Source organism: Alexandromys fortis, unplaced genomic scaffold (genome assembly GCF_014885135.2).
Source record: "Alexandromys fortis isolate MF-2015 unplaced genomic scaffold, M_Fortis_MF-2015_v1.1 scaffold_69, whole genome shotgun sequence".
Taxonomy (NCBI): domain Eukaryota; kingdom Metazoa; phylum Chordata; class Mammalia; order Rodentia; family Cricetidae; genus Alexandromys; species Alexandromys fortis.
This window is the reverse complement of record NW_026067951.1, coordinates 2,175,512-2,200,935: the sequence shown is the minus strand read 5'-3', so window position 1 is coordinate 2,200,935 and position 25,424 is coordinate 2,175,512. Positions and strand designations below refer to the sequence as shown.

The following is a 25,424-nucleotide window of genomic DNA, read 5'->3' as shown; positions in this document are numbered from 1 at the left end:
AAGTCTGAAGTTTTTATACACTCGAGATTTTCTCTTATGCCTTCCCCTTCTGCCTTCTAAAATAACCCAGCACAGGAGTGGAGCCACTGTTGAGTAGAAGACTATTTGCCTAGCGCTGTGAGACCCTCTCTGAGGGCCTTAGTCCCATACAGAAGAACTTAAAAGAAACCAGTATGGTGGCTGACTAAGGAAGATTTTCATAAATTGATCTCAAAACAGGTCAATACTCGGGACTAAAACAAGCCAGGATACCTGCCCACAAGGATACTCTGAACGTTGGACAATCGTACCATTAGAACTTGCAGAGGTGTGGGGCTGACTCTGGAAGGTTCTAGAACGTGTACCATACTGCCCTGAGAACTGCCCGCTTTGGGCTGGTAGTTCATTCCATGTCCCACGTGAAGGAGGATGGAGGCTCTGTGTGGCCTCGGCAGAGGAGTTCAAACGCTGAGGCCAGACTAACTCCAAATCCTGGGGCTCTTCTTTTAGTTTTTCTCCTTCTTTGCCAACACGCTGATATATCCTCCCAGCGCTGTCATTCAGTAATCTTCTCATCCCTGTAATTTGTTTTTTAATTTCCATGTTTTCATCTCCTAATGGAAACAGGGTCGAAGTTAGCACTGTAACTTAACAAAAGAAAACACACCGCAAATAGTGGGAAAAAGAAAATATCCCACTGCCACAGCCTTGCACAGCAAATAGTACTTCTCTGGAAATGGGAAAGAATACTGATTCCATACTCTTAAATAATTCACAACGCGTAAGGTAAGGAAAACTGGCTATGGCCTAAAGACAGTTTCCTGGCCCGGTTCTCTCTGGGAAAAAAGCTTTCTTTGGAGTATGATCAGAAACCAACTTTCAATTTCCTCTTTGGAAGTATTTTATGAGTAAGGGTTCATAAGAAAAAAAAGCCAAGAGAGAAGACAAAGATGAGGCCAGTAGGTTAGCCATCTGCTCAACCACAGCCATCTGTGGGTAACTGAAATTGACGGCAGGTAGGTAACCAGCAATTTCTCTGCCCCCTTATCTGCCAGCCTCAGTGAGCAGAGGCCAGAACAAAAGAGGGCTGGAAGCGAAGCAGGTATTTACTCTCCAGGATGGCACACACTGTGGGCGGCAACATTGCCTTCTTAGGAGGTAATGGGAGACAAAAATACTGAGGCCCAGCACAGCAAGCAGGGAGGCCATTTCCAGCCTCCTAAATGAGGCTGGTGCATGGACTCCCAGCTCCAGATACTGGCTGTATCCGCAGCCTCTCTGCTCTGGCGTCTGCTAGAAACCAAATTCACCGTGCTGGACTCTCCAACCCCAATCCACTGCACGTTCTCTGGCAGTGCCAGCTCAGAACTTTGTGAGAAAGTAACCACTGTTTCTAAACTTCGTGTCACACTGACGTTTTTTGTGATGATGAAAATTGTGTATGTTCTCAAATTAGCCATCTTAACTACTTCCAAGTTTACAGTTCAGGAACATATATTTGCATTATTGTGCAACCAGTCTCCAGATCTGTTTTTTGTTTTGTTTTTTGAATTTCAATTTCTTTATTAAGATTCTTTTCCCCTTAGGTTATATTTAAAATTTTTTTTTTAAACCAAGGCACTCCAGCTGGGTGTGGTGGTGCACCCCTTATACCAGCATTTAAAAGGCAGAGAGGTGGGCAGATCTGTGAGTTGGAGGCCATCCTGGTCTACATAGCCAGTTCCAGCCCAGCCAGAGTTACATTAGACCCTCCCCCTCCACCCCAAACAAAACAAAACAAAACAAAAGTTAAGCTATCTCTATGCTGTACTTTTAAAATACGTACTAATAAACATAATTACAAAATCGTACAGATATTGCAGGCTGCCCCAGACACACGACATGTTTTCTCTTCTTTCCTATGGTGCTGAGGGAAAGCCCAGGGCTGCTCCATGCTGGCTGTGTGCTCACCACCCACCATCTGACCTCCCCGGCCGCACGTGATCTTAAACTACGCAGTGACAAGCATCATCTCAGAGATGAAGTGTGCTTTTTTCTAACCTAAGCATTGAAAATCTTATTCCATAATACATATGCATGGCCATGTAGTCACCCTAATAAATGCTTAAAGTTTAAAATTTGAGAAGAAAAAAGACAGAAGAAACTATTAGGAAAAGTGTAGCATTATAAATAAACACATAATGATGTCTTAGTGCACTTGGCATCACATAAACCATATTGTTCAGGTAGAAACTGAAGTTTCACAAAAAAAGATACATACTCTGGTAGTATGCTGGTAGAGTGCTACCATGGGGACGGGGGCTGTACATAGTTAGATATCCAGTTCATTAATGTATTTTATTACCAAGTATTGTGTAAGGAAATTTTATAAGCTATTTTGAAATAAGAAACTTCAAAATTCAGGGGGGTGAAATCTGGGAATCAATTCATGCTAAGAATGTGTTCTAATGCTGAGCAGCATCCTAGCCCCTCCAATATTAAAATGATAATAAAAATATTAATTCTACCTTTCATATTGAACAATGCAGGAAAAACACATTCCTAAATTTATATTATGTGCTAACACATGATTGAGAGGAGAAATATCTTGATTATACATTTTTTTTCTATTTCAAACACCAGCAAAGTTATAAGACAGAAACAATAAATCACATCCAGATTTTATGAGAATGAATGACCAAGCACGATTTAAATAATGCAGAGACAACAAAATTTATCCCGTTCTCACTGTGTCTGGAGCAGGGTGTGTCTGGAAGAGCTCCCAGAGGGATGGTGGAAACAGCCTACTGGTAAATAAAGGGTGAATATTAGCCACCTAACGGCACACGCTCAGCAGGAGGAAGCGGCTTTCCCACCTTTCCACTCTTGGCCCTTTTGCTGGGACTGGCCGTGAGTACGGAAAGCTGTGTGCAGGCTGGTCTTCACTGGCACAAGTTTCCTTCTGCCTTACTCACTGCGGCCCCTGGAAGGGAGGCTAGGCTAACAGGCTCTTGACCTAGTGCCAGGTCACCTCCCTGCACTAACACTATACATAACAGGAAGAGAGATGCTTCTTGACAAAGGTCCTCCTGTGTCTGGAGGACAGATTTTTATGATGAAGTTGAAGTGCTACCATGGGGACGGGGGTGGGGACTCAGAAGGACTCTGGAACAATTTAAGGGCAAAGATGCTTTGTCATTACTTAGTTTCACAGTTTCAGAACTTGAACCTGTACAGATTAAGACTGAAAATACAACTGGAGTTTTGCATAGAACAAAATACAACCTTGGCTATGTAGATGCCTGGAATCCTAAGCAGCCCACAGTAAAGAAAGAAAGACAGTGGTAAGCACACAGAAGAACCTGGTGGTGGCAGCCCCTACACAGGTCACAACATCTTCTAAAGGAAGGGCAAACCGAGCAGAATAAGCTGGACCAGAGAGGAATGGAGAGAGCAGTGGAGCTGTGAGGAACCGGATAAGGGCTATCGACTGCGGGGCACTGTAAAAGACAGAATACAGAAAACTGCACATACCACACAACTCTCTTCTGAAACAAGCTGAGAGACCAGAGGGAGGATTGGAAAAGAACTGGTTGAGGGAAGTGTCTTTGAAGAAGAGGGATGAGCTCCTTGGTGGACAACTCGGCTTTCAGGGATGAACTCTGGCTACTTCTTGTCTAGAGACTCCCTGCATCTAGAAAAGCGAGGAGAAGCTGAGTCTGTTGACAGTGTTCCCAGGGTGAAGGAAACCATGGACTCCTGGACGGGCAGTTCTGGCAGAGAGAGGCAAAGAGTTCTGACTGTCCATTAGGGCAGATGGGGCAGAAAGTCAGAAATGAGACCTGATGACTAAAGTAGGCACCACAAAAAGCTGAGTCATCTTACAGAAAGTGGGGGCAGATGGGCCAAGACACATATGCCCAGACAACACATGTTAGCCGGTAAAATGGGTAGATTAGGATGGTCTTCTGAAGAGCTAGACCCACTTCTCAACTGCACTGACTTGCCACTGACTATAAACAAGTTATCTGAGTTTCTGGAATCATAAAGGTTTGACTCAGGGCTGAGCTACGATAACCTACAATAACCTAAGGGGTAAAGTGTTCATGGTTTCCAAGATGTTAATAACACCTAATGCTCTGAAGGTGACTGCATCTTCAGATAAAGGTAACCTATCATAGTAGACTTCAAGGGCTGTGATTAAAAAATATGGTAGAAAGTACTTAAGAGGCCGAGATGAAGATTCTTCATCTTTCTGGGTCTTTTCTGTGCACAGGTCTCAGGAAACAGTCTTAGGAACGAGGTACGGTTTAGAGAAACAAGAGTCTATAAGGAAACCTGTGAACTCCTGATGTCTTTCCAAGACCATATATATCTTCACTTATATTCAGCTTCAAGAGACTAATCTACTTAGGGAAGACAAACAAAAGAAATCACATTCTAGTTGAGCTATGCCATGCAGCTGTCTTGTTGGCCTTAATTTAATTCCTTTCTAGAGTATATAGTAACTGGAGTTCATGAGACAGCTCAGTCAGAAAAACACTTGCTGTGCAAGTCTGAGGACCTGAGTTCAAATCCCCAGGATCCATACAGAAGCTGAGCATGGCAGTATGTGCCTGTAACTCCAGTGCTGGAGTTGGGAGGAGAAGGAGACAGGTGGGTTCCTAGAACTTACTAGTGAGCCAGTCTAGCTGAATCAGTAGGCCCGAGGTTCAGTAAGAATGATTCTGTCTGAACAAAATAAGACGGAGAATAACTGAAGGAGACAAGGTCCAGAAACTACTATAGGCTGAATTCTACTCTTCAATGTCGAGACTCTATTAGATCACTTTCCTTCACATAAAACATTCATGTGATGCGTGGTGTGAGAAGGAAGAGGCCAACACAGCAGCCTCCACACAGAAGCTCTCTCATTCGATCAGGCTATACCTGACTGGACATAATTATTCAGTGTGGGTACAAGAAAAAGATAGTGTGTCACCTCCATGAGTCGCCATACATGTGCGTTCAGATCGCCACGAGCTGGTATACAGTAAACAGTCTCTAGGTCTTTCTTAAGAAACTGAAGGAACTGACTTATAAGACAGAAAGAGGCCTAGCAGAAGCCGATGCCAACACAGAGGGAGTAAACAGGTAACATATTAATAGGACAGAGTGAAAAGGCACTTGACTAAATTATTCAACAGACATTTATTAGGGCCTCTGAGATACAAAGAACCCCAGGCGCAAACCGAAAGACATTCCCCTCCAAACTTCTCAACATCTTCCCCCAAATCCTTTGGTATCGATTTGTTGCTCTGAAAATTGTACCCAGTTCTCCCAGGCCCAGTGACCCCTTCTCTTCTGTGTCCCAGAACTTCAGTTAGCAAACTGACTATTTGCAGAGCGCATTTTCAGTTTCCTTCCTGAGCTAGGACACAACTCTTCCACAGATACTGCTTTCCTTGCAGCCCCCTGGATTAGTTCATTCTCTTCGTGCGGGGAGAGTGAAATGGCTTTCCGCTGGCTCCCGACACTGCCCAATTCCAGTCTCAGAAAGATGCCCATAGAGACACACCACCATCCACTCTTGGTTTAGAGCAGCTCTTTGTGCCAGAAGCTTCATAGTTCTAAAGACATGGCAGGTAAGGAAAGGCACAGTAAGGCCACCATCACACCAATGGCCTTGCATGCCAGGTCGAGGGAGAATTTTACTCTGGAGACAATGAGTTATTGTACTAGGCGACTTAAATTCACTATCTTTTTAGTAGAACGATAAGAAATGATCAGATAAGTCCTTCAGAAAAGCAATCTGGGAAAGTGGTGGTGAAATTCATGTGTGGAGAGAAATCCGGGTGAGTATTGCTAAAGACTACACAGGGATGAGTTTTTGACACCATTAGGAGTAGGAAAGGGAAAGAAGACATTAACAGAGTTTAATCAAAAGGACTTAGTGATTAGCTACTGGGAGAATGAGGCGGAAGGATGTCAAAGAGAGATCCATGACAGATAACTCTAAGGTTTCTAGCTCATGTACCCGAATGGGTATTAACAGCAGCCAGAGAATTACAAAAAGAAGGCTACAAAGATGTACTCAAGGGTACTTATTTATTCAGGCTGGGGACTGAAGCCCCAGCGCTAGTGCCTGCTGTATCTCTGAGCTATATCACAGCCCCAAGAACCTTGTTTTGATAGTCAGATAAGTAGGCACTTGGAAATGTAGCCATGTAAATTTGACCAAGGCTGCCCTCTCTGGACAGACTATTCCTGAGGACCACTAACAATTCCAGGGGTTGCTGGATACCTTACAGAGACCTGGATCTTCTCTGAATGTATAATAGGATGCAGACAGCTCAAAGGACGCATTTAAACATTAATGGAGGTATGACTACACTTGTTTCTAAGCTGGGAGGTAAGTGAAACCCAGTCCTTCTGAATTCCACATTCCTCGAGGCAGTGAACAAACTCCATCCTCTCCCCCTTACAGTCTGAAATGTAGCAGCCACTTGCCTAGCAGAACAAAAGGTCAGACTCAGGGAAGCTGGAGTGCTCACTGTTGGTTAGGTTTTTACCACACTATTGCGCCCAGTTTTGTCTTAAAGAGGCTGAAGTAATGAAAAACCCAACGATTAAAAGAAGCAGAAAAGAGGTTAAAGAAGTTGTGCCATTTTATTAAGAAATAAGTTACTGAATAATTTAATATCTTCTAATACACTAAGGGTGTTATGAATAGGACCCTGTTCTTTATCAATAAGGGAAAAAGCAGGCTGAAGAAATAGCTGACAGGCGGGAGGGCAGGCAACAGCTGGTCCTAAAGGGCTGGCTTTTCCATTTCATAAACGCTAGTCTCAGAGTGAGAGGTGACAATGAGAACCCTTTTCTGTTGGGGATGCTGAAACATTCTGGAACCAGACAGCGGCGATGGCTGCACAACACCGAGGGTACTTCTGAAAAGCATGCTCACAACCCTCGTGTTTTTCAGGTAACGGCATGCTAAAGTAAATACAAGAAGGTTGAGTTTAGCAGTGGGAAGCATATGCCGACCAAGACAGTACAAACGACCTAAAACATGCCCTCTCAGACACCTGTGCAGGCGGTGTGGGGCCGTGTCTTAGGGAGACTAAGCTAACTGCTGTCAGATGCTAGCAGAGAGGGAGACAGGCTCCTCACGTCTACAGCGCGGGTCTCACCACAGATCTCAGCCAGGGAAGTAGAAGAAAAGGAATCTGAAGCAGGCTCTGCTCTGAGAGGACTTGAGATTAGCACCTCATTCCAGACTCATTAACTCCAAAGATTCTCAAGGCTCCCAGCAGGTACCCCTCAGTGGGGGTGGGACGTGCTTACCAGGAATGTGCAAGGCTAGGATTCTAATCAGCAAAACGTGACCTGAGAAGCAACAGTTGGCAGAAGAGAGCAAGGGATTTCTAAGTGAACCCTTTTGTAAACTACAATCTTTAGCGAAACCCCAATAAATAAAGAACAGCAAGCTCTGCTGAAGAGGCTGTGCCAGGTCCCAGCTTCCTGTAAGGCCTTGGAGGGCATTCAAGAACTCCAAGGGCTCCACACAGCATAGTCTGGATACCATGGAACGGGAAAGAGGCAAAAAAGTGGCCAAAGATTATTAAGGTGGCGAGTCAGGTACTCTGTAAGGGCATCTAGACAGTAAATAAGCTCTCATGTTCGAGGACTCTGCTAAGCTGGAAACTAGACAAGTGAGAAAATATAATTCACGAGAGGAATAAATGATTTGATAAATATTTTAATTTTTATGTCCCTGGTGATTAATGTAATAAAAATTATTGTGAAATTCATTATCCTTTAATTTAGCAAATATCAGAGATTCATTAATCCTACAGAAACAGTTCAACAACCATCTATAACACAGTACAAGTACACTCACTGAAGTAAGGAGTACTGGGGACAACCCAAGTTATTGATGGAGCATTTACAGAACTTCATAACATGTAAGTAGGGAGTGAAACAGATCATTGCGTAAGAATTTGAAAGTATGTATAAACTCCATGAAGGCTGTGTTCATCACAACCACATTCTTACTGGATAACCAGGACCTACAACTGCCTGGCTGGTTTAAGGTAGGTACTAATTATGAGTGAAACAAATGCAGATTTAGTTAAGTGAAAAAAATTGCAACACATGATATGATGTAATTCCATTTTCTCTCCTGGTAATGAACACGCATTTACAGACACGTATTTCCACAAACATTATTATTAACACTGAGGGTGCAATGGTGATTGGATCCTTTATGTTTTACCCCCATTTCCAGCTTCACAAATTTTAACTTTCAAAAGAATTTTCAAATATGCATTATTTTTTTGAAGAAAAATTACACACACACGCACACACCCTTGGTACTTTTGGTCTAAGGCAACCAGTAATAGCTCTGGGAATGAAAACATCACAATGGAGTTAGGCAGAAAAGGCTGACGTGGCTACGGAGCACAGCAAAGAGCTGGGAAAGAACGGCTCTGGGGAGTGCCGTAGTTTGCAACTCGTGGAATATGTGCTTGAGATCACCTTCCACTGAAATCCCACAAAAAGTGTGTGATTTATAAAGGAATTTATATGCATATAGGGGAAATAATGCTTAAGCTACTTTCTATATAACTTTTACTACATCCTAGGCCAGGAGTTCTCAACCTGTGGTCACAACTCCCTTGGGGGTTGCCTATCCGATATCCTGCATATCAGATATTTACATTACGATCCATAACAGTAGCACAATTAGTTATGAAGTTGCAATGAGAATGATTTTATGGTTGGGAGCCACCACAACATGAGGAACTGTATTAAAGGGCCACAGCACTAGGAAGGTTGGGAACCACTGTCCTAAGCCCTCTAGCAAGTATAATCTTCAGGAGTGTCCAAGATCCTGGCATTACAACATAATATTAGCATCTAGAATGTGCTGAAGAGCATTCATGGCTACCCTGAGACGTACAGAGGCAGCAGAATCAGGCACACCTGCTCAGCCGAGAATAAGCTGAGAGTTTCCGACTCTGGTATCTGACTTTTCTCAGGAGAAGCTAGCGAATGCCTTAGAGAACTGAACTGGATGGAACCAGGTAGGTCCATGTGCTTCATTCAAGTAGACAGTGGGTTCTCTGTCGAGGTCATGCTGTGTGCTATCCGGGAAGTTTCTATCACATAATCCGGATGCAGTTTAGCACCTTGACCACTTTTATGTCAGCACACATGGTGGTAGCAACAGACTCCTTAGAGGAGCATCTTTATGGGTCTCTGACTTGGCTGTGCTACTCCAGACTAAGAACAGTGAGGCTCATACATTTCCTTTTAAATTAGAAACTTGATTCATATAAACCTGTTAGTTTTATGAAAGACAAATGTTTTATTGGTAAAAGTAGAATGAATCTGAATGTATTTATGTTAGTTATTCTATGACCTATATAGGAAAACACTGATAATACAATAGGACAAAAAATAACAAGATTGTCTCCAATTCACAGCACTGCAAAGGCAAAACACACCAAAAGCAACAATAAACTCACACACAGAAGCAAAATGAGATGCTTCTGAATACCTATAGTAATGTAAATAAAAACCTTGCCTTCAGTCAGTGAGATGAAATATTCATAACTTACTGTTTGGAAAGAGACAGTCTTTTCAATATAATTTGAAATGCTGATCCTCTAATCTACTGTACAGAACTCTTCTGACAAAGCTCTAATACACAGTGCAAATCTCTGTTTCCCAAGATGTTAATTTCCATATCGACATCATGGATCAGCTAATGTGAACATGACTGAGTATTGGCTGAATTACATTTCTTCAGTAATTAAAAAAATTAAAATACTGCAAGTTAAATACACATGCTGTTACACAGTTTTGTTTTCAATGTAAATAACAGAGATGATGATGAGAACAGGTCAAATGTGCAGCCTTTTCCTTTACAGATCTCATGAATTCGGATAACCCTGCACCCAGAGGCACCTGGAGTGGCAGCCTGTGAGTGAGACTAGAGGGAAGTCCCTACAGTTAAGCAATGGCAGCTTAAATGAGTAGCTTCCGAACTTCATGGCAGGGTTCAAGTAAGAAACATTTCCATGACAACCTAGAACATGGACAGCAAGCACACAAATGTGATGACAGTTTCATGAATTTCACTAATTCGTTATGCTTGCATGCAATGCACTCTGACATTTTCTGTTTATTTATTTTTCTGTTTGTTTATTACTACAGTAACTAGCTGCTGCTGCTAGTTACTGTTCTCAGTGCTAATGATAATCCACTAAATTGATATCACAACCCATTTCTATGTCAAAACCACTGGTATGCAAAGCACTGCCTTTGATGCCTTAGTTTTTCAGGACACCTGTTCAGGTGTCTTCCTGCCCTCCACATTCTTTCTGGAGTGAGTGATTCTCTCTGGTCTCCACTAACCATGTGCATACAGAACTCCAGTGCACATTTCACTTCAGGGCCCCAGGCCTATTTATTCCATTGTGTATTAGACAACCTCTCTTAGACATCGCAAAATCAATCTTAATATCATATCTCCAGCTTTACTTTGCTATAACTGAGCCTATCTCCAAGTCTTAGCAAACTTAGCTGTTCAAGCCAGAAACCGGGGAACTATTCCTCTTCTCTTGTCCTCCTCCAGCCACTGAATCATTAAGCTCTGTTTCTTGTCATTTCTCAGTTACTTTAGGATGCTTCCCCGTCACTACTACAACTTCATTCCTATTATTACTCGAGGCTTCTACCCAAAAGCCTCCACGCCACCCTTCTCCAGTTATTCCACCCTGACTTTAGTGGGCTCTTTCAAAAATGCAAATCTAATTATTCCACGTACTCCTATGAAATGCCAAAACCTTTAGAATGAAGTCCCAGCTCCTCAAGATGGCCCACTGGCTTCCCTGTCTGGCCTCCTTGCTCCTTTCTGGAGTCTTGGTTCCTGTCACCTCTCTCCTGGTATCTACGGCAGTGGCATTCAGTCTGCAGTCTTGGTTCCTGCCCCCTGCCCCCGAATGTCTCTGGCAGTGGCATTCAGGTCTGGCTGAACACTTGGATCACATAGGTAATGTCTGCCTCCCTTCAGAACAATTCAATCAGAATCTAATTAGTTAGTAACTGTCACAGCCAGCCAGCAGGCCCACCGCTTTATGTATAAAATGAAGGCCTTCCAGCAGATCTGAAGCTCCTTCATGTTTCTGTTCCTACTATGCCATGATCTCTCTGAACGCTCAGCCCCTCGGATAAAATATAAGATAAAACATAACTAACACATCAGAGCGGGACAAAATAAACACACAGAAGGACAAGAGTGCAAGGAAAGACACGAGAAATAAACACAGACACAGAGCCCCACTGGTTTGCACACGCCGGAATCGCTTAAACAGCTAAATGGAAAGAAAAGGCCCCTTCCAAAAGGGCCATGTTTCTGAGTACCCCGGGGTCTCTGCTGCTCTGAGTACCCACAGTGCCCTCATCTCAACCCAATGGGTGAAACATCTCTTAGCCTGGTATTAGTGGCGGTTCAATAGACAGCCACGAAATGAATACAAAATAAATTATATTAACAGATATGTTAGGAAGATTCAGTTAAGGAAAGCTTTTAAAAACTGATCTATAAGAAGTAAACTGCCAGGGGCTGGACAGATCCTCAGCGGTTAAGAATTAACACTGGCTGCTCTTTCAGAGGACACAGGTTCAATTCTCAGCACCTACATGGTAGCTCACAACTGTCTGTAATTCCAGTTCTAGGGGACCCAACACCCAGGGCAAAATATCAACGCCCAGAAAATAGATAAAAAAATTTTTTTTAATTGAAAAAAAAAAAAAAAAGAAGTAAGCTGGCAGGTGTGGCATCGTTGAAAGAACGTCTCCTTCCTGTCGAGCAAGCACGGATGACAAGCAGGACCACTGGGTACCTCTGCCCAATCTTGTCTTACAGAAGGAAGCTTTTCTTGTTTTACAGAAGGAAATAGATCCCCCTAGTGAAGAAATAGATCCATCCAAGGTGGAAGATGTCAGAAAAAGATCCCTCTACTTGACAAATGAAGAATGGCCAAAGTAACCCAGGGTGAGTGGGGTCAAGAGAGGGCACACATGGCTGCTGTGTCCCAGCACCAGGCTCTGCCTTCCAGAGGAGCATTCAAAGGAAGAACACTGAACTTGTGGAGAGACCCTAAAGCTGTGTTCCACGGCAGCAGCTCCCCAGCCATGGTTCATGCAATGCATACGAAGGTACCCATTAAAGTCTGGCTGTAATCGAAAAAATTATATATGTGCGATGAGAATGAGTTAGTGTTAATGGAAGAACCTTAAGTTCTGCCTCCTCTGACTCTGTACTTTTTAGTTGTATCTTAACCTTGCATTTTTGTGGGATTCTGTACATCTTATATGTAGGCGTGAAGTCATGTTTGAGATACAATTCCATTAACCACATACGCAACTTCATAGTCTATTATGTTGCATCCACTTTTTCTGTAAAAATAAATTGTTAAGGATATTATTCCTGGAACAGAATAAATTCTTGGAATTACTGAGTAACTTATGTACCGTACCACTGTTCCAAGAACACATTACTTATTTTATCATGACAAAGTAAAGTTATTAATCTTCTGGCTTCCGCTTCAACAATGAGAAACGCTGTAAGATGCGCAGACACCTGCATTCCATTTCAGTTCAACTTTATATCATCCATAAACATCTCTGCTTTGGACACCTCGTCCAAACAAATGCTCACAGCATACTCCGTGGAGCACTCGATTTTATGAAACCATAAAAGTTCCTTGCTGTTAATTACAGAGACAAATGTCTCATCACACATTTGGTTACCAGATAGCATAATTAGTTTTCTCCATTAACCTTTCAGATATAAAATTTGATTTCCAAGTAAAAAACATTATAAAACCCTTGGAACTCAAATAACACAGCATACTTGTGCATGCTTGGAAAAAAAATGTAATACTCAGAGAACAATTTTATAGATTCTTATTTACAAGGATACTGATTGTCTGGAATAGGGAAGAAAATCTGTCTCAACTTTGCAGTGATTTTAAGTACATTGTCAAGTACACATGTAATAAGCCGTCCTTTGTACAGAAAGGAGGCACGGTAACCTGACCATCAACAGAATGTGCCTTCCGTCTCTCTCTGCTCATCACAGCCTCTCATTTGTGAGACAGACAGACAGAGAAGGATAAGACAAACATCCAAGGCAAGAGTGCTCAGTTGGCTGATGGGAACAGGGTAGTGCTGTGCCCCACCACAAGGTTTCCACCAAGACAGCGCATAGGAAACGGTGGACAACGAGACTGGATCAGACCAGAGTTGGAGCATCCTAGCTTTGTAACTAAGTCCTATGACTGCCACACAACAACAGACCTGCCTAGTGCTGCACAACTGTAGGGTTTTTTTTTTCCTTTCTTATTTTATTGTTTCAGTTCAAAGCTAAATTGTGCACAAAAGAGTATCCCACAACATGGCCTGCTAAGGACTACGCTGTAGGTCACATATGTAGGAGGCACGTTTGACTGTTATAACATGTGGATAGGATCTACTGACATGTATGTGTATTTATGCTGCCAACATGTTACGGATGGAATGAAGACCTCCTGCACTACTGCAGGGGACATTCCTAGGCAAGAAACTGTCTCTGCTCAATGTGCTGTCTCACGCAGATTAGCTGACAATTGGTAGGAAGTTACAGTTAGCATGCTTCAATGTGGTACTCCTTCACTCAAGAATGGTTGTTAAAGCTGGTGGTGGTGGCACACGCCTTTAATCCCAGCACTTGGGAGGCAAAGGCAGGCGAATCTCTGTGAGTTTGAGGCTAGCCTGGTCTACAGAGCGAGTTCCAGGACAGTCAAAGCTACACAGAGTAACCCTGTCTCGAAAAACAAACAAACCAACAACAATGGTTTATTAAGAGTTTGTCCTGTACCAAATTTGTATTTGTCCTGCAATAGGAAAACAGTAAGCATTTAAAATCTGAAGTCTTGCCCTTAAAGAGACGTAAGATGAACCTGGAATGATAAATAAAGGAAAACCACACAGAGGGTGGAAGAGGTCGCTCCAGACTGAGACCAGCGGTGGATAGCTCAGGAATATGCACTGCAATATTTCAGGGGCACCTCCCCAAGTGGTGTGAGTATCTAAAGCCATGGAGGTAGAAGGCGGCTAACACACAGGGTCACAAACAGCATCCTGTTTCAGAGAGATAGGACAAGAATGGGGGGGGGGGCTCTTATTAACCTAGTGAAATAGGAAATATACACAATTAAAACTAAACATCCCATTGTTGGGATTGACATATTTTACTTGCGAAATGAGAGGTCCAGTTAGTTACTAAATGTATCACCAGGATAAGAACTTTTAAGAGGTCAAAGAGTTGAGTAACAAAGTTTTAAATTGGAGGTTTCACTTCAAGCCAAGTTTAAAATCAGATTCTTTTTTTTTTTTTTTTTTTTTCCTTCATTCACCAAACAGCCGTTGATGTTCTGGGCAGAGCTGACCCTTAGTCTATGATGTAGCAGGAGAGGTCCATGGATAAACTACCAATGTTTCTACTTTAATAGGGGTCTCAGGAATGCTGCAGGGCAGAGGCAGCTTCAGGAATGGCAGAGAGAACCAGTGAGAGAGGAAGATGGGTGGCAAGGAGTGGTGACAAAGTGCACGGCCTTCAGTCTGAGGAAGAAGGCCTCTTGTAGGAGTGAAAAGTGGCTGGTCCTGCTGAGTGTGGGGCTGAGAATAAACGGGAAGGAGACACAGTTCGTGAGGGCGGCCGTGCAGTGCAAAGGAGTGTTGGCCTTCACAAGAAGGCATTAAATGAAGGCCAATGTCAGGCAGGGTAGCAAGCCAAGGTGCGTGGGATACTAGAAGGAAACTAAAGCTGTCTCCTGGACCAGCTACTCCATGGTTGGGCTTCCGGCATGCCCAGGCGGTCTCCCCGCTGCTGCTGCTGCTGCTGCTGCTGCTGCTACTGGATCCCTTTCGAGGTTGTTTTCTCTCCAATAATCTGTTACTTACAAGAATAACAGGTTTCCTGTATCAACGTCCTAGGTCTATTTTTAACTTTAAGATGCAAAATATAATGCTCCAGAATCTTTCCTTTTCTTATAGAAGCTCATAATACTTTTTTTTGTCTAAGCAGACTGCCATGGGAAGTGGGAAGGAGAGACTGTCAGTGTGTCTTGTGCTCTCCCCTTCAAGGACATTTTGTAATGACTGACTCCCAACCGGGGAAGGAGGAGTAATGTGACATTTCCACTTCTCACCCAGACACCGAGCCTACACGAGAACTGCGACCTTCCTCAGGACAGACGCTGCCCCGTGTGGGTCCTCAAGGGTGGGTGCAGGCGATGTCGGCCTCACCTGTCCCTCGTAGGGCTACCCCTTGAGTAGCTGTGCTCATGGCCTGTCTTCCCCCAGAAAGGTAACGGCTGATAGGCTTATTGCTGGGATTGTACAATGTATGGCTTTATTTTCTTTGAGTAAAAATCTGCTCAGTGTAGACTCTGAGAACTAGACCGAGTTAGACGCGGTATTAATGGGTAAGTATTATCTAGGGCACTTTGCCTCTATAAAATGATTCCAGTGTCATGGCAAAGGTCAACACAAGCATTTCAATTTCAGTTTTCAACATGATACTGGCTTTTACTTTCAAGCTTCTCTCCTGTTTGAACTTTTCTGGACCTTTAAAAAGAAGATATTACAAACTGTATCTCACAGACCATCAGAAAACCCAAATTTTAGCTTTAACATGTGTGGTGGTTTGAATGGTAGTGGTCACCCATAGGCTCATATGTTTGGATGTTTGGTTCCCGATTGGTGGACTGTGTAGGAAGCATTAAGGGCTGTGGCCTTGTTGGAGGAGGTGCCACTCTGGAGGTTTCAAGCCAGGAAGAGCTGACTGAGGGTCAGGATGTAAGCTCTCAATTACCGCTCCAGTGTCATACCTGCCTGCCACTATGCTTCCCGTCCATGAAGACCATGGACCAACCCTCTGAAACCATAGCAAGTCCCCGATTAAGTACTTTCTCTTTTTGTTTGCTTGTTTTTCAAGACAGGGTTTCTCTGTGTAGCTGTGGCTGCCCTGGAACTTACTATGTAGACCAAAATAGCCTTGAATTTAGAGATCTGCCTGCCTATGCCTCCCAAGTGTTGAGATTAAAAGCGTGGGTCACCATCTCCCAGCTAAATATTTTCTTTTTTATGAGTTGCCTTGGTTATGGTGTTTATCACAGCAACAGAGAGTAACTAAGATAGCCTGGTAGAATACAAGCACTTCTTCAAAGAGGTTCTGTGAAACACTGAAGTTTGGTTTATCAGCTGATGCAAAAGTTGCAATAGAGTAGTGCATTTTAAGATCATTCTTCTTCAGTATGATGTAACAGTGTCTGAAACATCCACATATTATTAAATGAGAGTCCCAAGACTTCCCAGGTAAGCACTATACTGAGGGCTTCTGAGGATCCGAAGAGGAATCCAGGCCACGCTTGCCTCTAGGACTAGACAAGTGACATCAGGACAGATTAGGAGAGGCAGTGGAAACAGACCAACAGTTTGATGTGACAACTGTTAAAAACAGGGCTGGGGAAGGATCTGCTCTGTTTCTTAGACCACAATAAAGCCAGGCACAAAAATAAAGATGAGGCAGTACATGGAAAGTACTGGGTTTTTCTGTTTGTTTGTTTGTTTTGTTTTGTTTTGCCAAGACAGAGTTTCTCCACGGCAGTGCTGACTGTCCTGGAACTCCCTTTGTAGGCCAGACTAGCCTTGAACTCAAGAGATCCACCTGCTCTGCATAAAGCCGCACGCCACTACGGCCCAGAAAGTACTGGGAAGGACTGATTGATGTTGATCTTCAGTAGTAAACCATTCAAAAGAAAAACACTTTGGATTTGGAAGTAGCTAGGGAAAGGGAATAATATGAATTAAGAGCACAGTGCCTTCCAGTTCGAAAGGATGTGATTTAGGACTCCATACGCTGAAGAAGAATCTGATGAAGCAGCTTGGCAGGCACTATTATTCCATCACAGGAGATAAAGAAAATTCCTCAAGAGCATTATTCAAGATGCCATTAATTGTTTAATTTTATTTTTAAAATGTGTGTGGGTGTTTTGCCTGCATGTATATCTATGCACCACAGCAATGCAGCATCTGTGGGAGCCAGAAGAGGAGGTCAGATCCCTGGAACTGGAGTTACAGATGGCCATGAGAGTCGTGGGTGCTGGGTCCTCTGCAAGAGCAGCCCGTGCTCTTAAACCCTGAGCCATCTCTTCAGCCCCTCAAGGTGCCACTGACTGCTAACCCAGAGAACGAACTGAAGTTTTCTGAACCTATAGTACCTGCTGTACTATAAATTGAAAAGGCTTGTGGCCAAGGCAATATTGGAACTGAACTTTAAACACCATCAGGACAGATAGGATGTCGTTAGGAGGCATGGTAGAGGAGAGTGAAGACTGCAGAAGCAGCCATGGTGAGAAGACAGAGACAAGAATCTAAGGAGTTTCAGGGGCTATGAGAAGAGGCCAGTTCGACATAGAACATTTTATTCAGTGAGAGTAAGACAGAAGAGAAGAATGGAAACGTAAGCTAGGAAGACAATGAGCAGGACGATGAGGAGGATGAGCCATGCTCTCTCCACGAAGCAGAAAGAATCTGGCCAGACCACAGTCAAAGCAAGCTCGTTACTGGCTCCATAACTCGGGGTGAGTAAACACTTCTACAGACCCTCTTCTCTCATCTGCAAAGGGAAACGTCTTCTCAGAAGCAGTGTGAGTTCAAACAGGACAGCCTGAAAGTGCCGAGCACACAGGAGACAACAACCCTCTCTTCCTCAGTGGTTCCTGAGCTCCTCCAACTCTTAACAACAAAAGACCTCATATTTTGAGTGCCCATCTTCATCTGCAGAAGTCCCACTTGCTGGGGAGCAGGCATTTGGAGGCAGGGAGATGCTGGCAGGACTGGTCTATGGATGCTGAATGCTCAGTTATAAGAAACAAACTGGAGTCTACAGTCCCTGCAGAGAAGAGTTACTCTGTCAGAACAGCTCACAAGAGCAAAGTGGAGGAGTGAAGAAAGGAGTAGAGGCAAAAAAGACCTCAGAGCAAGTGTCAAGAGACCTGATTTTAAATAAGACCAACTGCTAACTACAGTACAGCTTAATGCAAGTCACTTTTATCTATGAGATAAGCCTCTCATTTGTAAAAAAAAAACAGGAGGAAGACCAAGGTCTATTTCCTAGTCTAGTGTTGGTAGTAATTACGTGATTAGTGAAAGCAGTGAGATGAGACTAACTACAAATGCCCCCCAGCTCTAGGTAGCCAGCAGCATCTTAAGAATGACCAAGTCAGCATCTGAAGCTGCAATATAGCTAATATACACAGGTGACTTTCTAACAGCAAAGCAGGTTGCAAGTGCTTCTTAAGTCTTTTGGGGAGCCTAAAGTATAATCACATTTTGCTACTGATTGCAATCTTAGGAAACATGGGGTTCCAGGTTTACTTAACAATGACCACAGCACTCCAAGCTAGAGACGCAGGATAATAGAGCATGTGAGGTTCTCTGGGTCTCCGTCACCCTTCTTGGAGCAGCTCTGCTTTCCTTCTGTCAGCAGTACAAGCTGGGGGCCCCTGCAGGGGAGCGCATCTGAATAAGCATACCATGTGGTCCAGGGCAGGATTTGAGGGGAGACATAATGGTTTACAGTCTAGTCCTCCTACCGAGCAACTCTGTAAACTCTCAGATTCTCCTAGGAATAGGAATGACAGTACTTTTATCAGGACAGTGAATGGAATAACATAGGAAGTTCTTAGCATTATACTGCATCTGGCTTTTGCTAAGTGGTACCTACATCGGCCATATTCCTAGCAGACAGAGATGCCCCTTCACTGTACCGTCAAGGAAGAGAAGCACTCATGTGAAAAAGGGGCAGCTTCAGAGACTGAGAGGGAGAAGCAAAGCATTTTAGATTCCAAATGCTAGCATTTAAGGGTTCTGCCTTTTTCTGTTTTCTTGATTCCTTTGACCCCACGGTTACATCCATTCTTGGCATGCTATATGATGAACCACCAAAGGCTCTTTCCTTTTGGGGTGGCCCCAGGCAGTACTTTTTGAGGTGGGACCCAGGCTACTCAAGTGGCTGTCCCAGAGAGGAGCACTTCACTGTGGTCAAGGACTGAATTCCTAGCTTGAAGAGGTGTGTGGAATTCTGTGTTTTCTTAGGAGCTTCTGGAGCCACAGTCACAGCAGTTCTCACTAAGAAAGAGATTACAAATCAGAGATCTGGACACCAATCAAACAGCATCACTACTGAACCATGTACTTCATCTGCTGAAACCTAGGTTATTAAATGAAATATGAAAAAGAACAACACGAACAGGGTTGGCACAAATGCATTTAGAGCTCAAGAAATATTTACTAAATGAATGAAGTAATGGGACACCTGAAAAAATATGCCGTAGATTGCCATACCACAAGAGTAAATGAAAATCTAAAGTATAAAAGGGACTTCACTTAATTTATGTATCACTGTTACAAAGAATAAACTGTCTCATTAAAAAGTGTCTTCTTACCAGCAGAAGCCTCAATAATCCTTGATTTGGCAGAGAGGAAGTCAGGTTCTGCCACTAGTGGTCTTCCTGTCACTCTGAGCTTTACTCCCATCATTACGGGACGAACAACTGCCCTGATCATTCTCAGATAACAGAAAACACTCTCCAAACTAAAGCGCAACACTCACTTAAGGTCCAACCGTAAAGATGCTTATCACTCTGTGCTGGCCAGTACCACCCTTCCCACCAGGAATCTTCTGCTTATGCAAATCTCTGTAGTTCAAGGTCTAGCTCCCCACCCTACCCTTCAACCTTGATCCTTTTCTCTGTTCCTTTCCAACTGCTGTTTGATTACTGTTCAGGAAGAGAGAGACTGGCAGTGGAGTGTTTGCCAAAAATGAGGATGGTGACGTGGTTACAGATGTGCTGTCAGGGGTGGACGAGAACTTTCGCGCTCCACTCAAACATCCACTGTTGTGATGGCTGCGTAGTGCACATCACTGCTTCCAGAACGGTCTCATCCCTACATTCCCCCCAAAAGACATCAGTCCACAGAGCAGGGCCCCTGTCCTATTCATTTCTGATCCCACTCACATTCCAGGAAAGGGGCTCAGCTCACAGTATTTCCTCACAGAAACACTTGTTGAGTTGGTTAAATAAGTTGTTTTCCTTCAAACAGTGCTCAGATCTTCACTGCAGTTTCATAGAGCTGCCTTCAGAAAGTCAAAGTCCACAGGGTAAAGTTACCTCTTATAACCCTTAATCAAATCAAAAACACGTGAGTAATTCCCAAAGCACTCACACAAGCCATCATTCTAGGGAGCTCCTTTACCACGCTGGATATATTACATTAGTTAGCTGCCTAAAAATACTCCAAAGAAATAGATTTGATGTGGGAAGCACTGCCAAACTCTAGGGGTACTCTCTAGTCCCCTGAGACACATATTTAAATCTTTAGATACAGAGTGTTACAGAGAACGCACGTGTCTGAATACAGAAAGCCCTATGTCAATTGGGAGCTGTGCACTAGTTCTCTCTACAGGTATACAGTTAGTTCCCAAGTACTTAAGTATCAGACTCTCCTAGATCCACACCCTAGGTGATATTAGGAACAGGTTACAGCAGTTTATGAGATAAGCCATATAAATCTACGTTTTAAGAAGAACAACAAAATCCTTAATTTCAGATGTTATCTGGAGCCTTTTCTTGCTCTAGAAATCACGTTTCCAAATCATCTGTACTTCTTAACTGACCTGGGGGGTTTTTGGGAACCCTATCTGATCTTCCCCAGAAGAGGTACTTACTCATCTCTAAGCTCTTGCTGTCAAAGGCCTTCTACAAACCATCTTCAAGATGAGCCCCACTCCACGCCTGGTTCTTTAACGGTATTCTTTTAGCTTCAGTTGAGATAAGGAAGAAAGAACATTTTCCCTGTCCAAGAGCTTGCATCTTACTGGATCCCACCCCACTCTTCTTCATTGTTCTTCCAGCCTCACAATTTGATTACTATCTAGCATCACCACTATTCTTCAAGCCACTAATAGGAATGGGTTTACCGGAGGCCTTTGCCGCACAAGAACTAAATCCAGAACATGGTGTTCCACTTACATGAGAAATGTAAAATTTCTAGCAGAAGGCAAATTCATTTTCTCGAGTGGTCCTTAAAGGACTCATCGGACCTAGGTTAGTGCTCTGAAGAGAGCCCAAAAGGAGACACGTCTCTTTCTGGGCTACAGCGTCTCTCTTGATTTTGGTGTTCAGTGCTCATAACAGTCAACAGGGGTGGTGCTGGCCTTGGGAATATTCTGCCTTACTATGATGATCCTTATGGTGGGAACTGCTCATGTTCCCGGATTTCACCTTTCTACGTGTGACTTCTGCCTGGCCCTTTGCACCTCTGCTCCCTTTCTCTTCCTTAGACCAAAACAGAGAGAAAACACACTACACTCTCCAGACGTTAAAATGTTTCCATCAGAAAAAAAGTGTCAATCTGGGTCTACGCAGCAATTCAGCCACAAGTATACCCATCCCCAGTCACTGGGTAGTTCTGGTCCTTGCTCTCAAGCCCTCGTACACTGGCTTCCTCACATTGTCTGCTTCCTGGCTATGCAGCACCTGGCTCTCAACTTACTACTACCTGGGGTTGTACAGTCCAGGAGGGGCAAAGTTGAAGCCAAATGTCACTGTTTACCCCATACTGTGCCTGGTTAGCACTTTGAGAGGAGCATCCTGGACAGTTTGATTTGGGGCACAAAGGCTGCAGATACCAACTGACAGGCAAGATTCTTCATGCATGTACTTTATGCCCACACTACACCTGGCAAACAGGCTCCAGCACTTGTCAGAAGGGTTGGAGGATGCTGCCTTTGCTCTGTCTGCCCCTGAGGTAGGCAAACCAGGAAGGATGGCAGCGGGTGAAAGGCCTCTTCTCTCTGACCACAGATGTCAGTGAGAAGGACGCAGCCAGGAAACAAAACGCTGCTCGGTAGCAACTGGCATTACGAGGAGGTGGTTAGGCGGACAATCACACTTTTATCCTCCTTACGCTTTCTGACTAAAGATTTAATTTAATTTTGTCATGCCAGGATTAGCAACCAGGCCATAGAGGTGAAGGGACATTATAATAAGACAGCACATTAATCCTCTATCCCACCCAAGGCAGAAGCAAAACCAAACAAATAGCAGCTTCCTGGAAATTGAATTTCTGTTATCCAGATGTCAAAGATGTAATACCCCAATTACACAAACTCTTGCCAGTGAAGCATGCCAGCGAATATGCAATGGAAATGGGGTGAGCACGGGCGACAAAACTGCGCAGTCAGCATCTGGCTCCGTGACTGAGTGATAATTAGCACTGTGTGTAGACACTAATAAACATTTATGTCTGAAATTACAACTTTTAGCAATGTTAATAAGGGATATATTGGCAATCTGTAAAATAAAAGGTCTTGAAAAGAATGTCATACATTAAGCAGCGGTAGACATTTCCCGTTCTTACACCATCTCTCCCCCTACCCTGCCCCTGAAGCTGCAAATGGCCAAGCCACGCTGTTTTGCTGGGAAATTAATTGACATAGGAACCTACCTAAAAAAATGGGTTGTGTCTCTTTGGTCTCCCCATTAACATCGTGGCTGAATTCTGAGATCTTATACACCTCATGGTGATAATCTGGCACAAGAAAACAACCGAAAATTAGAATTCCAATGGCTTCAAGAAGTAAGAATAAGCAGTTAAAGACTCCCGTTCTCTGTATGTATAATTCATAGGTACAATTTCAAGCACTCTCGCAGAGACTGTGGTCAACGGGAACCACTCAAACTTTGCTCACTGTGAAGTACACAAACTTGAAAGATCACTCTGACTTTACACAACAGCTATGCATGGTTAGAGTTTTCACAGTCAAGTTTGCCCTCAGATAGCAATTACCAGGTTTCTTTTCTTTGAGAGAGCAAATATATTTGTAAGAAAAAGAACAATCTTGCTGAACCTCAGGCCAGGGGAGTTTCCCAAATGTATTTCCACAACCCATTTTCATGAGCATATCAATAGTAGTGAGCCTCAGAACTGTCTCTTGACTTAGGTTACTCAAAGAATCTCAGCTTAAAAGTAAGCACATTAAAAAAAAAAAAAAGATACTGATGTGTTATTTCAAAAAAAAGTATACTGAGAAGCAAGATTCTTACCTTTCACATAAATGAATCTTTAGTATTCAACCACTGCTCTTTATTGAACATGCAATAGTTTATCTTGCAAAAAAAAAAAAAATTGAAAAGCACCTGCACAGCAGAATCAGACGTCATTAAAGAGAAAGAAGAAAATGAAAAAAGGAAGAACTATATCCATCCAATTTTCAAATACCTCTTAGGACCTCCTGTGGAAGCTACAGCACTTTGGCAATGAAGTTCTTTATGAAGCAGGACCACTCTGGTGTGAAAATAGATGTCTGTTTTCATCAACAATCCAAGCTTTGGGTGGGTTTGTTTGTTGTTTGCCTTAGATGGCACGGGACAATATGGCAAAACTACCTTCTCTTTTAAGATCGAGTAAGTAGTAAGTCGCTTGAGGTCATAAATAAGAAAGCAGCCTCCAGTCCTGAATGGAGCACACTGATTGTATCAAACGGGCCAAAGATTTACAAAGTACAAAAACCGGAGTAATCAACGGCCTTGTTGGTGGGGTGGGGTGTACCAAGAAAGAGGAGCCAAATATTTTGAATACACACACTAATTTCAGGCCTCGATCATTAAACAGCACAAAACTAAATTAGGGGAAACACAGAGGAGCAGATCCTCAAAATGTCTATAATTAAACCATTTCCAGACTGACGAGAAGTGGGTTTTACAGAGTCCTCCTTTCAGCTTAGCTGAGTCTGGAAAACTTGCCGGCTTGAAATCACCCTCCAATGTCCATCTGCTTGCACGTGACTTCTGCAGGCCCTTGGAATAATCACGTGCCTCTCTACTCTGATGCCAGTGCTAGATAAAAAACCACCCAGGAAAAGTGGACAGGTTCAGTGATTTGGTTTTGACCTCAAAGATACCTACAGAGGGTGAGTTGAAACTAAGTATTAGGACCTGTGCCATTACCGTGGGGACCGGGGTCACCCCTTTTATACATTGAGGCACACACGACATTTTGACAAGTGTATTCCTTATCTTGGAGTTGCCATCATTTTTATTTAAAGACTCAAATCAGGAAGAAGGTTAGAGTAAGTAACAGAACCCGGTGGAGACACTATTCAACTTTCTCCTCCCTAGACAAAATAAAAGCATAAAGAGTGTGCTGTACACCTGTTAGTCGGCAGGACCTAGCTGGATTTTTTCTTTCTTTCTTTCTTGTAATGACTCTTGTCTGACTAGTATACTATCTAGTCTTAAAACACCTAGAAAAGATGCCGTATGACAACAATTTCTGTTTTGAGCTTGGATCCCTAATGAGCTGCTTCTTCTTAAAAAGAACAATGATCATCTTTCTCTCCCCCTCCTTCTCTTTGCGGGGTGGGTGGAAAAAAAAAGGAAAACAAAAACAAATCCCGGTATAAGCTCGGCCTGCCGGCCAGGCAAACCATCAGCCACCCCAGCCGAGCGGCGGCCGCGGCGGCGGCACCCCCGAGCGGGCTCGGCTCCCCGGTGTCATTGTTTGCTAATTTCCTGACGTGCCCTCCGACTTGTTTACCTTCAATAACACCCCGTGGGTCCCCTCAGGCACAACTTTCCCCGCGGCAGGGCGTGTGCGGCCGGCGGGGCCCCCGGGTTCGGGCGGCGACGAGGGGGTCGTGGCGGGCGCGCCCCCGGCGTGAAGCCCGCGGGCGGCCGGGGCGCGCGGGGCCGAGAGCGCGGAGAGCGCGGCGCCGGCTTCCCGCCGCTGTCCCCGGGCCGGCCGCTTACCTCGGCTCACCAGTTTGAAGCTCTGGGATTTCCTGCTTCTTTTCCTCTCGGAGAACTCCATGGTGCGGGCAAGGTGAAGGCGCGGCAGGAGACTGAGGCGGCGGCTGAGGCGGGCTCGTGTCACCGCCGCGGAGCCGCCGGGACCAAGGTCCGCGTCTCGATCGGCGGGGGAGGCCGAGGGACGGGAGGAAGCACCGCGAGCCCGGCCGGGGGCTGCGGGCGCGGGCTCCGGGGCGAAGTTGTCCCCTCACGCGGCGCCGCCTTCCCGGTGTCTTAGGCGCCCCTTCGGTGCCCCCTCATGCCGCCTGGCTCTTTCCCGAACGCCGCCCGCCGCAGCCCAACTTTCCGCCGGGAGCGGGGCCGGGCGGGGGCGCGGAGCTGCGGGGTGCTCGCCGCGGCCCGCCTGGGCTCAGCCTGCGGACGCGGCCCGGGGGACGCGGCGAGCCGAAGGAGGGCGGCGGCGGCGGGTGCGGAGCGGCGGCCGGGGCGCTGACCGCCCCCGCGGGAGGAGGGGCCGCGCTGGCGGAGGGGGCGGCGCCGCCGGGACCCCGGGGC

The 25,424-nt window shown here is 44.5% G+C and overlaps 1 protein-coding gene across 3 annotated transcripts in view; it reads right to left on the bottom strand.

The window, feature by feature from the left end:
* The window catches only part of Bend7 (BEN domain containing 7), an 83,719-nt gene extending 58,636 nt beyond the window's left edge, over positions 1-25,083 (bottom strand). For 2 of the 3 annotated variants that reach the window (XM_050150511.1, XM_050150512.1), the window contains exons 1-3: positions 24,870-25,083; positions 22,567-22,650; positions 291-593 (exon numbers count right to left, since the gene is read on the bottom strand). In XM_050150511.1, coding sequence (XP_050006468.1) covers positions 291-593; positions 22,567-22,650; positions 24,870-24,930 — 448 coding nt within the window. In that variant the 5' untranslated portion in view covers positions 24,931-25,083. The remainder of the gene's footprint in view (positions 1-290; positions 594-22,566; positions 22,651-24,869) is intronic. The other variant, XM_050150513.1, reaches the window with a different exon arrangement.
* Positions 25,084-25,424: the final 341 nt, after the last annotated feature.